Genomic DNA, 12,087 nt, shown 5'->3' on the forward strand with positions numbered 1-12,087 from the left:
GCTTATAGATTTCCTTTGTGGTATCTTATCTATATTTCTAAAGGTATTCTCATTTATGTTTTATTTGATTTTTTTTTCTGGTATATTATCTACAATTTCATTTCTTTTGTTATCTCGCCAATGTCCAGTCCCAGTTTCTCGCTGTCCTAAACATTTTCTTTACTTCGAAATAGAAGAAGAGGATAGTTACATCTGCTTGATATATCTATAATAAAAAATAATGATGAATGAAAATTCATATAATTTTTTCATAAAAAACTTATAAATAATATATATTTAGAAAATAAAATACCAATATTCAAGATAAGTGTTTCTATAATAAATATAAACAACTCCATATTACTGAATCCCATTCCATATTTCGCAGATGCGCTTCTAGTAGTTCTTTCTATCAACTTGGTCGGTTGGAAGGTATTGACTGTGACTGAAGTTTCTCTATATCTGTTTTAATCTAGTTAATCTTAAAGTGTGTAACTATTATAGCGTAAGCTACCGTTAGAATTATCATTAGAGTAAGTGATATCATTAAGATTTTTCCGTTATATGGTTGCGTAGTTTATGAAATTAAAGCGTTTTACCCATGTTACTTTTGGATGTAAACATTGTACCGTGGGTCACTCATTTACTGTTATTTTTGTTGTGTTGCTTTCACGGAATATATATTTTCACTTTGGTTTTAGTTATGTTGTAATCAAGTTATTTTACATTGGTAAAGGGAATATCCTTGCAATTGAAACAAATTTTTGTTTGACCGGAAAATTTACCTTGAGAGCTAGAGCAATCTCGGTGGTTTTACTATGAATTACGTACGATATTTTGGGGGATAATTAGTATTTTATGTTGCTTTTATATTTTTGGGTTTTAATAGTTACTACTTAAATTTGCTTCCTTGCCCACCTAGGTTTTCCAATTAGGTTCGTTTCTTAGCAAGTGTTGCATGTCTACCCTTGATCACTAGTATATCTGGGGCCTTTGTATAATGGCGGCCAGTTCCTCATGTGTTGATTAAAATATACAAAACTTGTTGAAACTAAGACCTCCAATACTTTTTTTTTATTTGGCTTTTCATCTTTCCCAAGCATTAGGATCAGGCCACCATTTGCAATTACCGACGTATATTTTGCCTGGAAATACATAATTTACCAGTGTTATTGTCTCGATAGTCCCACCCAGCCGTTACTGCTTGGCAGCATATAGGAACTTCATTTATATGGTTTTTATCGCGAGCAAAAACCATTTAAAGTACCAGTTCCACACCTCGCCTATCTTAGGGTACAGGGTTCATACGTACCATGCCTGCAAGGCCCTCTGTCAATAGGAATAGTTTTTGGTGCATTTTTCCTTTTTTGACAACTTAGATATTGATGGAAACTGATTGTTTTTGTTATATTGACAGGTTAAATGAAAATATGCCTGAAAACCATGTTTCTGAAAGGAATCTTGTCCAGAAGTAAACTGTTACGTGTCATAGCAGTTAAAGGTCTAGAGTAAAATTATATAATCGTGCAATAAATGGTTTATAGTAAAAAGTTCTGGGTTACTTATTTTGTTTCTGAGGTTTTTTTTTTTTGTAATTATTCCTGGCGGAAATCCATAGTTAATGAGTTATAGTGGGTCAACTGCCGTAACTGAAAAGCTATGGCTTTGTGTTAGGTATGTCAAACATACGTTTCTACTTTAACCTTTTAATATCAACTAGGGGTGTATGTACGATAGCGGCCACCTGTATATATTATTAGGTAAGGACACGGCTTTTAGGTTAGGTTGGTGGGGGAAAATTTAGGTTAGTTGATGTCCATTTTTAATCAATGCGTGAAGAACTACACGCTGATATACAAAGGTTCCGAGAGGTATGGTTAGGGTATTATTACTAGCTAAGCTACAACCCTAGTTGGAAAAACAGGATGCCATAAGCCCAGGGACCCCAACAGGGAAAGTATTCCTGTGATGAAAGGAAACTAGGAAAAATAGAATATTTTGAGAACAGTAACATTAAGAATATTGTTTGGTAATCTCTTTTGTCAGGTGTATGAGGACAGAGGAGAATCTGTAAAGAATAGGCAAGGACCCCATAACTATAGCAGTTGTATCTCAACAGGTGGCTGGTGCCCTGGCCAACCTACTACCTCAATGTAGAATGTAGTTTGGTGGGACAGGCGATATCTTTTTTAATACTTGGTCAATAGTTTTTCTTTATCGAGAATGCTCTTTATTACAATCTAGGGACCTTAGGGAACCCAAACATTAAATAAGGTAAGGTAAGCTAGTCTTAAGTTAGGTTAAGTAATCCTGTTTAATTCTCTTTCAAATTATGAAATATACTGTTTCAGTAATAACTTGAAATGTTAGAAAATATCTACTTCAATTTATAGCCAAATATATGAACCATATATTTTTCTTACTCGTTATCTTGTACATTATGCATTGCTGACCATGATTTTGCGGAAAACCCACGTTTGGGTTTTCGACCTCCTTATGTAACATTTATACGCTACCCCTGTAGGCAACTGATGATTTTTGGGTGGAAAGTGGCCCAAAAGAGTGATTTTTAACAATAAGTCAGAAATGCAAAAGAATCATAAGTTAACCAGTTAGATAAATATATGGTTCATGTAAGTTGGTTGAAAATTAAAGTATAATTATCTATTTTTTACCTAATATCCTTCTAATTGTTTTTGCTCCCCTGTGGCTCGCCCCTTGCCCAATTACTTCACTGCTGCTATGTTCTGGCAGGCGGTACTTGTTAAGCTGCACTCGCACGCCACGTCTCCTTATTTTGGGGTAATTTTTTTACTTTCACACGAGCAACAATAGCTATACACTGAACGGAGAGTGTTTTCACAATACAGTACAGTAATCAATTGCTGACAAATGAAGTTACAACAAATTTAGAAAAAAAAATACTTTCGAACTTAATTGTACAGTACTTCCCTCTAGGATATGTCTATGTGATGGTGGTGAAGTTACTGAAGGAGAGGGTGGAGAAAATGGCTATTGTAGAACTTTTGGGAACTTTTGTTCGTAATAGGTTTAATAAGCCAGGTAATGATTTAGCCATATAAGAAACACAACAGCTGGCGAAAGCGAACGCACGCAACAGTTGTGCAATAACTTGACATCAGTCTTTCAAATGTAAAATGGAGTTGGATTAAAAATTAGCCTTGACATTATAATCAACCGATGCTCAAGTTATTATGGTTTCCCCCCCCCCCTCCCCGTTTAACATATAGAAAAGAATTCCAAACACTTACCCATTTCTAATAGTGAATTAGTTTCGCTAAAAATTAAAGTATCACATTCTTTATTAACAGAATTATATGAAAAATTCAAAACCAATTGTACCAATAAGTTTTAGGTTAATATCTTCTGTATTAAAATACTGTCCATAATATTACAGTATAATTAGACTAGTCATGGTGTAGGGTTTTAGTTGGTAAGGGAATGTTTTGCCAAACCTAAGATGTATGTAAACTAATATATTCATTCAAGAAGTCTGAATAGGTAATGTAAATATTAGAGATATTTCTTAATAGGCTAATTGAACATTTCTTGAAGATAAATAGAAAGACATGAAATAAAAATTGCAACTTTCAGTGTGGACAGGTAATTGCACGTTGATATTAAGTGATTCAAAATAGGCCCTTCAATTCAATTATTTATTGATACAATGGAAGACTTTAAAATTTGTATCCGCGCTCAGTACTTGCAGTTCAAAGCTTTAAGATCTTGATTGCACCCCACATTTGCCATCTGATAGTGGAAGTATGTGTTGTGTTGTCACATATTATGTCCTTGATGCCCCATCCATAACTCACAATTGTCATAAATGGCTTGTTGAAAGGGGGAAAAGCTTTAGATTTTAATAAAATGAAAGTTTGATTGCAATGACCTTCAGTTTATGTAATATTCACTAGTATTCATAAGATTTTAATATGTAAAACTTGTCTTTCACTAGAACTGTGGCCACAGGCATTGTTGTTAATTGTAGGGGGCAACATAATTGCTACAGAAAGCACTTGTCTGTAGTGTTTTTTAACCTCCAGAAAAATATATTTAATGGTTTGGTAAAATTTTATTATAAGAAAGTTTCAAAACTAAATTAGAATGTAAATATTTTAATACTTGATTAGCCCAGGGACACATATGACCAAAATATTAAAAATTGAAGTGACGAGGGAATAAATGAATGTAACCTAAAAATATAATTAATGAGATTGAATAATTCCTGTGCCCTAGTATCTTATAAAAGGAGAAATTACAAATGAAACGCATTATCAAATTAATGAAACAAAAAGATGAAATAAGAAAAATTATTGTAATATGAATTGTTCTTGAGTCTTTGTCTCGTAGTTTTAATTTTTTTGGTTATGATTTGGCAATGTTTATACTTTTAACTTTGGTTATGATTTGGCAATGTTTATACTTTTAACCGATAACGATTTAATAAAACTAGCTTATTTTACTTTTTAATTATACTGTACAGCTACTTATAACACAGTCATTTATTTGTAGAGGATGTTGTATTTAGTAGAATATCATTGTTACTAATAGAAGGGAAGACATTTGCTGAAATGTTCTTTTATTTCAGTAGCCACCATGAAGACCATCATCACTTCACAGACTGTTGACATTCCCGGTGGGGTCGGGTGTCAGGTGAAAAGGAGAGTCGTCACCGTTAAGGGACCCCGCGGTGTACTCAAGCGTTCCTTCAAGGACATGAAAATTGACATGAAGGTAGGTGTAAAAGGTTGGACGTTGGTGAAATGGTCATCCACTAAAAATGTACATTATTTTTATTTGTTAAGAGAAATTTACCTTCCATTTTTGCCGAGAATATCCATGTATAGATAACTCCAGGTTTCTTTTAGTTGGTGAAAAATACGAATTTGTCGTAGTTTCATTTGTAAAAGGAAGTTTGGTTAGGGTATGCAATACTGTATAATCTTGTTTTTTCAGGCAATCACAACAAGAAAGGGAAAAATTACAGTTAACGTAGAGAAGTGGTACGGAAACCGCAAGGAGGTTGCCGCTGTGAGGACTGTTTGCAGTCATATTAGTAACATGGTTACTGGTGTCACTAAGGTAAGGACTATCAACATTGGTTTGGATATGCAGTAGCTGTACAATATCATGGACCTTCGGTTAATTAAGTTATTTCTGTCTTACCAAGAAGAAAGTTTAATTACACTAAGGACTGAATTTATATTTTGTTGGAAATTTTTAATGTACCTGACTAGAGTTGATAATTTGGACAAAATCCCCTGGAATAATTAAGTGTTGTAGTAGGGTTTAAACAACCTAAAGGATCTCTTAGAGTGGCTAATCTCTCTGTATATTGAACCCTGTTGAGGGTATTGCTGTAGATGCTCCTCAAGCTCACCACAGTAGGCCATACTGTAAAGCTTGTCGCACACTGAGCCGGAACGGAACCGCCCGATCAGAACCGAAACGTCTGATAGAAATCGAAAGCATGCATTCCTACCTGGCTGCACACATTAGGCCAGAACAGAACGGAACTGAAGCGCCAGAACATAACGGAACCGACACAGTATTCTTTGAAAGATATTTTTTCTGAAGCGTCGGTGGCGTCTGACAGGCTACGCATGCGCAGAACGACTGCAGCGGTTGTTTTGGAGAGGGTTGCCGAGGAATTCGGAGGTTACAGTGATAGCAACCAATATTTTTCTGATGTCAGAAATTTGACGAATGTATTTTAATAACAGTGATGTAAACATATGATTTAATACAAAGATTTTAGGAGTGATTATTATCATTATTATTATTATTTAGTTTTTGCTGATGTCAGAAATTTGACGAATGTACTTTAATAACAATGATGTTAACTTATGATTTAATACAAAGAATTTTGGAGTTATTATTCATTATTATTATTATTATTATTATTATTTCTTTTTTGAAAACATATAAACATCTGGCTTATGGATTCGATAAAAGATTGATATACAGAATATCTAATCATTGTAACATCAATTAAATAAAAACTCAGTTATGATTAAGGAAAACTTCCTTCATTTATATAAAATTTTGCGTCGTTCCGTTCTGTGGCTTCTGGCTCAGTGAGCGCGCTGGACGTCGTTTCTGCTCTGTTCTGAGGCTTCGGTGTCTTAGGCGGCGGTTCCGTTCCGGCTCAGTGTGCGACAAGCTTAAGGGCTTTGCATCGTTCATTCAGCTCATAACTGCGCTTGCTTCATATCCTCCTACTTTAAAGTCTGTTGAACACTTCATTCTTCCAATATGGGTGGTTTTCCAGCCTAGGCCCACTTGGTTGCTGAATGATCCAAATTCACAAATACAAATTAAAGAAATTTTCCTGAAATGTATTATAGGCCTTGTAAATATGTTCATAGTATTTATAGTTTGGCTTTTAGATTTTGCTTTTTGATATTGGTAGGTTTTTGTTCTGATGCATATCATAATTCCTTAAAATTTTGGTGGCCGCTTCCATATTTGGGTATACACGTATTTTTCGTATCTTTAATTAATTTTTGTAATGTGTTACACTTGCAGGGCTATCAATACAAGATGCGTGCTGTATATGCTCATTTCCCCATCAACTGCGCTATCTCCAACAACGGTACCACTGTTGAAATCAGGAACTTTTTAGGTGAGAAATACATCCGCAAAGTGATCATGGAGCCCGGTGTCACCATCGCAGCATCTCCCAAGCAAAAAGACGAGTTCATTGTTGAAGGCAATGACATTGAAAAGGTTTCCCTGTCTGGTAAGTGTTTTGTGACAATTCATGTGATTCTCTTAAATTGTATCCCACCACTGTTCATGTTTTGTTTTTTAGATTTTCTATCCAGTTTCCCAACTTTTCCTAGTTTGGCCCATTATGTGAATATTTAAACAAATAAATGTTAGGGAAATATTTTAAAGTTTTTTTTTTTTTTTTTTTTTTAACTTACATAGGCCTTGCCTAATGTACTGTCAAAATTGGTTGAATGAAACGAAATAAATAAATGTTAGGGAAATATTTTAAAGTTTTTTTTTTTTTTAATTTACATAGGTCTTGCCTAATTAATGTACTGTCAAAATTGTTTGAATGAAACGAAATAAATGCTAGGGAAATATTTTAAAGTTTTTTTTTTTTTTTTTTTTTTTTTACTTACATATGCCTGGCCTAATGTACTGTCAAAATTGGTTGAATGAAACGAAATGCCATGTGTTGGTTCTGTAAGATTTTCCTATAATTTAATACTGTAAACTTGTTTCCATTTCAGCTGCCAAAATCCAGCAGAGTACAACTGTCAAACATAAAGATATTCGTAAGTTCTTAGATGGTATTTATGTGTCAGAAAAGGGCAATGTTGAAATCACTGAAGAATAAAGAGCATTCAGTTTTATGCTGTTTCATATACCACATGTAAGTTAAGGTTAGCTCAGTTTTTTCCCGTTGTATTTAGAAAAATTTCTTAAAAGACTTGCCTTTTATGTATTTTGGGTGCAATAATAAGGCTTTTACAATCCAACTTATTGCAGGGAAAACTGACAGAAAGGAACTGGATTAGGTATTAGGCAAAGTTGACCAAAATACTGACTTTCCTTTGATTTCTTGGAAGAATTTTTGTTCCTACACAAATTGCAAACTTTTTCTTTGGGAGAGATATGACTACAGCAAAGCTAGAATGTCCATTTAAAGGAAATTTTAATGAGGTAGTTATAGTAGAAGGGTAGGCACCACCCACTCCCTGATAGAGGAACCATCACCACAGTTAAGTACACACAACGCTCTGCTGCATCTTAATCTGGGTATTTTAATCTTTTTAGATTTGATAAATGTGTTGGTAGAATATCGTTTTGGGCATATCGAGGGGCGCGACAGAGCCCCGTTAACACAATGTTATTGTGTGGTTGCTGCAAACTCCTACTATTGAACTGTTTAATTCCAAGGTCGATTTTTTCAGGTGGAAGAGAAATCTATGCTCTAAGTTTTACATGGGAAATTTTCTCAATTTTTTTTTTTATATAAATATATAGAAGTTAAAAGGTGACTATTTTACACATGCAAGTATTTTTTTTCCAAAAAATATAAATGTACAGATAGTACATAAATATACCAAGGCACTTCCCCATTTTTGGGCGGTTAGCCATCATCAAACGAATGAAAAATAGGGGACCTTTCCTCTCTACGTTCCTCCCAGCCTGAAAAGGGACTCGACTGTGTTCGGCTGGTACTGCTAGGGTGCCACAGCCCACCCTCTGCTGTTATCCACCACAGATGTTAAAAAACATTTAGGGAAATTATTATTATTATTGTTACTAGCCAAGCTACAACCCTAGTTGGAAGAGCAAGATGCCATAACCCCAAGGGCTCCAACAGGGAAAAATAGCCCAGTGAGGAAAGGAAATAAATAAATGATGATAATAAATTAACAATATATCATTCTAAAAACAGTAGCAGTGTCAAAAGAGATATGTCATATATAAACTATAAAAAGACCCGTGTCAGCCTGGTCAACATAAAAACATTTGCTCCAACTTTGAACTTTTGAAGTTCTACTGATTCAACTACCCGATTAGGAAGATTATTCCACAACTTGGTCACAGCTGGAATAAAACTTCTAGAATACAGTGTAGTATTGAGCCTCATGATGGAGAAGGCCTGACTTAGTATTACAAACAGGGAAGAATTGTCGGGATATCTGAATGTAAAGGATGGTCATAGTTATGAAAAATCTTATGCAACATGCATAATGAACTATTGTTCGATGGTGCCAGAGATTGATATCTAGATCAGGAATAAGAAAGTTAATAGACCGTAAGTTTCTGTCCAACAAATTAAGATGAGAATCAGCAGCTGAACACCAGACAGGAGAACAATACTCAAAACAAGGTAGAATGAAGGAATTAAAACACTTATTCAGAATAGATTGATCACCGAAAATCTTGTAAGACTTTCTCAATAAGCCAATTTTTTGTGCAATTGAAGAAGACACTGGGCTGATGTGTTTCTCAAAAGTAAATTTGCTGTCAAGAATCACACCTAAAATTTTAAGTCATACAAATTCAAAGAAACATTATCAATACTGAGATCCAGATGTTGAGGAGCCACCATCCTTGACCTACTTACAATCATACTTTGAGTTTTGTTAGGATTCAACTTCATACCCCATAATTTGCACCATACACTAATTTTAGCCAAATCTCTAAGGGATTCAGCAACCCCAGAGCTACATTCAGGGGGATGGAATTGATGCTATGAGAGTAGCATCATATGCATATGCAACAAGCTTGTTTTCTAGGCCAAACCACATGTCAAGTGTGAAAAGTAATGGGCCAAGAACACTACCCTGTGGAACACAGGATATCACATACCTGTACTCTATGGTGCCTGCCCATCAACAACTCTTTTGAGATCTATTTCTTAAAAAATCTATAATAATGCTAAGAAATGACCCACCCACTCCCAACTGTTTGAGTTTGAAAACAAGGGCCTCATGATTAACACGGTCAAAGGCAGCACTAAAATCAAGGCCAATCATACGAACTTCCTGACCACAATTATTTCTGTACAGCATTGGAGATTGTAAGAAGGGCATCACATGCTCCAAGGCCTTTACGAAAACCAAATTGCAAACTAGGGAAGAGATGATTACCTTCAGCAAACCTGTTAAGACGTTCTAAAACTTTAGATAATATGGGAGTAATGGAAATTGGGCGGTAATCAGTGGGACTTGAGCTACCACCAACACATTTACATGGGGAGTAACATTACCAATTCTCCAACAACTGCTAAAAGCTCCTCCTCTTGCTAACTTGCGCAAAATAACAGATAACTATGGAGCTAAGAAAGCTGCTCTTTATAAAAAACAAAGGAAAAATACCATTTGGGTCTACACCTCCATAAGCATCAAGGTCCATCAACAGAGCTTTAATCTCACGAGATCGAAAAGCTAGACTAGCTAGTTTAGCCTTAGGAAAACAGGAATGAGGAAGTTCAAGTTTTTTATTACTCTGTTTACTGTCAAAAACATCAGCCAAGAAGGGTTGCCTTTTCCTTTGGACAGTGAGTGACAGCCATCTGGTTTAAGTAAAGGATGAACTGTTGCATCTACACCAAATAGTGCAGATTTAAGGGTAGACCACCATTTATGTTCCCGAGTTGTACCAGAAAGGGTTTCTTTTATGGTTAAATTGTACTCCTTTTCAGTTGAGGCATAAACACTCTGAGCAAAAGCTTGAAGCTGAGTATAGTTGTTCTAGGTCAAATCTGATCTGTTACCCTTCCAAAGATGATAGGCCTCCTGTTTCTCCAATAAGCACATCTACAATCATCATTGAACCACGGTTTGTCCTTCAATCGGTACCTTAGCACACAAGAAGGGATACGCCTATCAGTTATGTTAACTAGATTCTCATTCAAAGGGACAACAGGATCTACACTACTATATAATTGTGACCAATTCAAGCACAGAAGATCATGCAAAATCCCATTCCAGTCTGCTTGGGATTTCATATAAATTTTACAAGAGTATGATATATCAGGGACAGGCTGCTCGGTCTTCATTAATGAAATCGAGGTATGATCAGATGTCCCGACTGGAGAACCAACCTTACTAGTTATAACGCCAGGGGAGTCGGTGTATACGAGGTCCAAGCAATTACCAGACCTGTGAGTAGCTTCATTTATGATTTGCTCACAGCCTGATTCAGAGGCAAAGTCTAAAGCTCTTTAGCCATGGCGATCGGTAGGAGAGATAGAACTTAACCACTCCCTATGGTGAGCATTAAAATCACCTACAAAGACAGAAGAAGCCTTTCTATCATCTTTTTGTATCTTAGCCATAATGGTTAGAAGACAATCGAAGATAGAATCATCCATGTCTGGATTCCGGTAGATCGAACACAAATGAAAATTGTTATACCTGCCACAAACTTTTGTTACCTGAATCTCATGACATCCACATTGATAGCAGGACTTAAGAGAAGCAGGGTACTCTGTCCTAATATACACCGCCATTCCCCTGGCCCTAGGGATGGCATCACGTTTCAACATTATTGGCTTCTTAAAACCAGTTATAAGGAGCTCAGATGAGTGCCTCATATTAGAAACCAAAGTTTCTGAGCACAAAAGAATGTCATGCTGTCTGGACGCAACTGTAAGGCCTTGGATATTTGCTTGAAGACCACGAATATTGCAATACAGAAGATGACATTGACAAAATCTAGGACGTACTGGTCCCAGATTTCGCTCAATGTCTCTAGACAGCATAAGAATTAATAGAAATAAAAAAAGAGCTGTCATACTTAAAAACTAGATTAACAAGAATTATAACAAAAACAATATGTACAGAATTATAAATAAAGTGATTGATGGATACCCATAGACTATAATAAAAAGTTGGGAAAGCTGGTCAACATGGAGGAGCCGATACACCATGCAAGGCTAAATACCCTCCAGGATAGCCACTTCAACTGAAGGGAGGAGAGTAAGGATGGTTTTGAGAAGAAAAAGGAAAAGACATCTTGATAAACCACAGGCATCCATGGCCCTTCTATTAAGCCTGCCCACCATTTAAAAAAAAAAAAGAAGAAAAAAGAAAATAATAATAATAAGATAGAATAGTGTGCCCGAGTGTACCCTCAAGCAAGAGAACTCTAACCCAAGACAGTGGAAGACCATGGTACAGAGGCTATGGCACTACCCAAGACTAGAGAACAATGGCTCTTCTCCTAGAAGAGCTGCTTACCATAGCTAAAAAGTCTCTTCTACCCTTACCAAGAGGAAAGTACACTGAACAAATTGCAGTACAGTAATTAAACCCTTGGGTGAAGAAGTGTTGAGTATCTCATTGTTGTCAGGTGTGTGAGGAAAGACGAGAATATGTAAAGAATATGTCAGACTATTCTGTGTAAGCGTAGGCAAAGAAAAAATGAGCCATAACCAGAGAGAGGGATCCAATGCAATACTGTCTGGCCAGTCAAAGGATCGAATACCTCTCAAGTGGTAGTATCTCAATGGGTGGCTGGTGCCCTGGCCAATCTACTACCCAATTGCAGGTGTTTGCAGATCCCATCACAATAGAACTTTAGCCTCGTTTTCCTCTTCCTATCTTACCTCCT

The 12,087-nt window shown here is 35.9% G+C and overlaps 1 protein-coding gene across 3 annotated transcripts; it reads left to right on the forward strand.

The window, feature by feature from the left end:
* Nucleotides 1-342: 342 nt before the first annotated feature.
* RpL9 (ribosomal protein L9) lies at nucleotides 343-7,365 on the forward strand. Of its 3 annotated transcripts, none has more exons than XM_068393233.1 (5): nucleotides 343-411; nucleotides 4,589-4,734; nucleotides 4,957-5,082; nucleotides 6,529-6,742; nucleotides 7,245-7,365. In XM_068393233.1, exons 2-5 carry the CDS (start codon nucleotides 4,597-4,599, stop codon nucleotides 7,349-7,351), a joined length of 585 nt encoding a protein of 194 aa, XP_068249334.1. In that variant the 5' UTR covers nucleotides 343-411; nucleotides 4,589-4,596; the 3' UTR covers nucleotides 7,352-7,365. The 3 variants fall into 3 exon arrangements, with proteins under 3 accessions (XP_068249334.1, XP_068249335.1, XP_068249336.1); XM_068393234.1 differs by having other exon boundaries at nucleotides 376-512; XM_068393235.1 differs by lacking the exon at nucleotides 343-411 and adding an exon at nucleotides 460-484.
* The last annotated feature ends 4,722 nt before the right edge of the window (nucleotides 7,366-12,087 follow it).

The sequence above is a fragment of the Palaemon carinicauda genome, chromosome 19 (genome assembly GCF_036898095.1).
Source record: "Palaemon carinicauda isolate YSFRI2023 chromosome 19, ASM3689809v2, whole genome shotgun sequence".
Classification (NCBI taxonomy): Eukaryota; Metazoa; Arthropoda; class Malacostraca; order Decapoda; family Palaemonidae; genus Palaemon; species Palaemon carinicauda.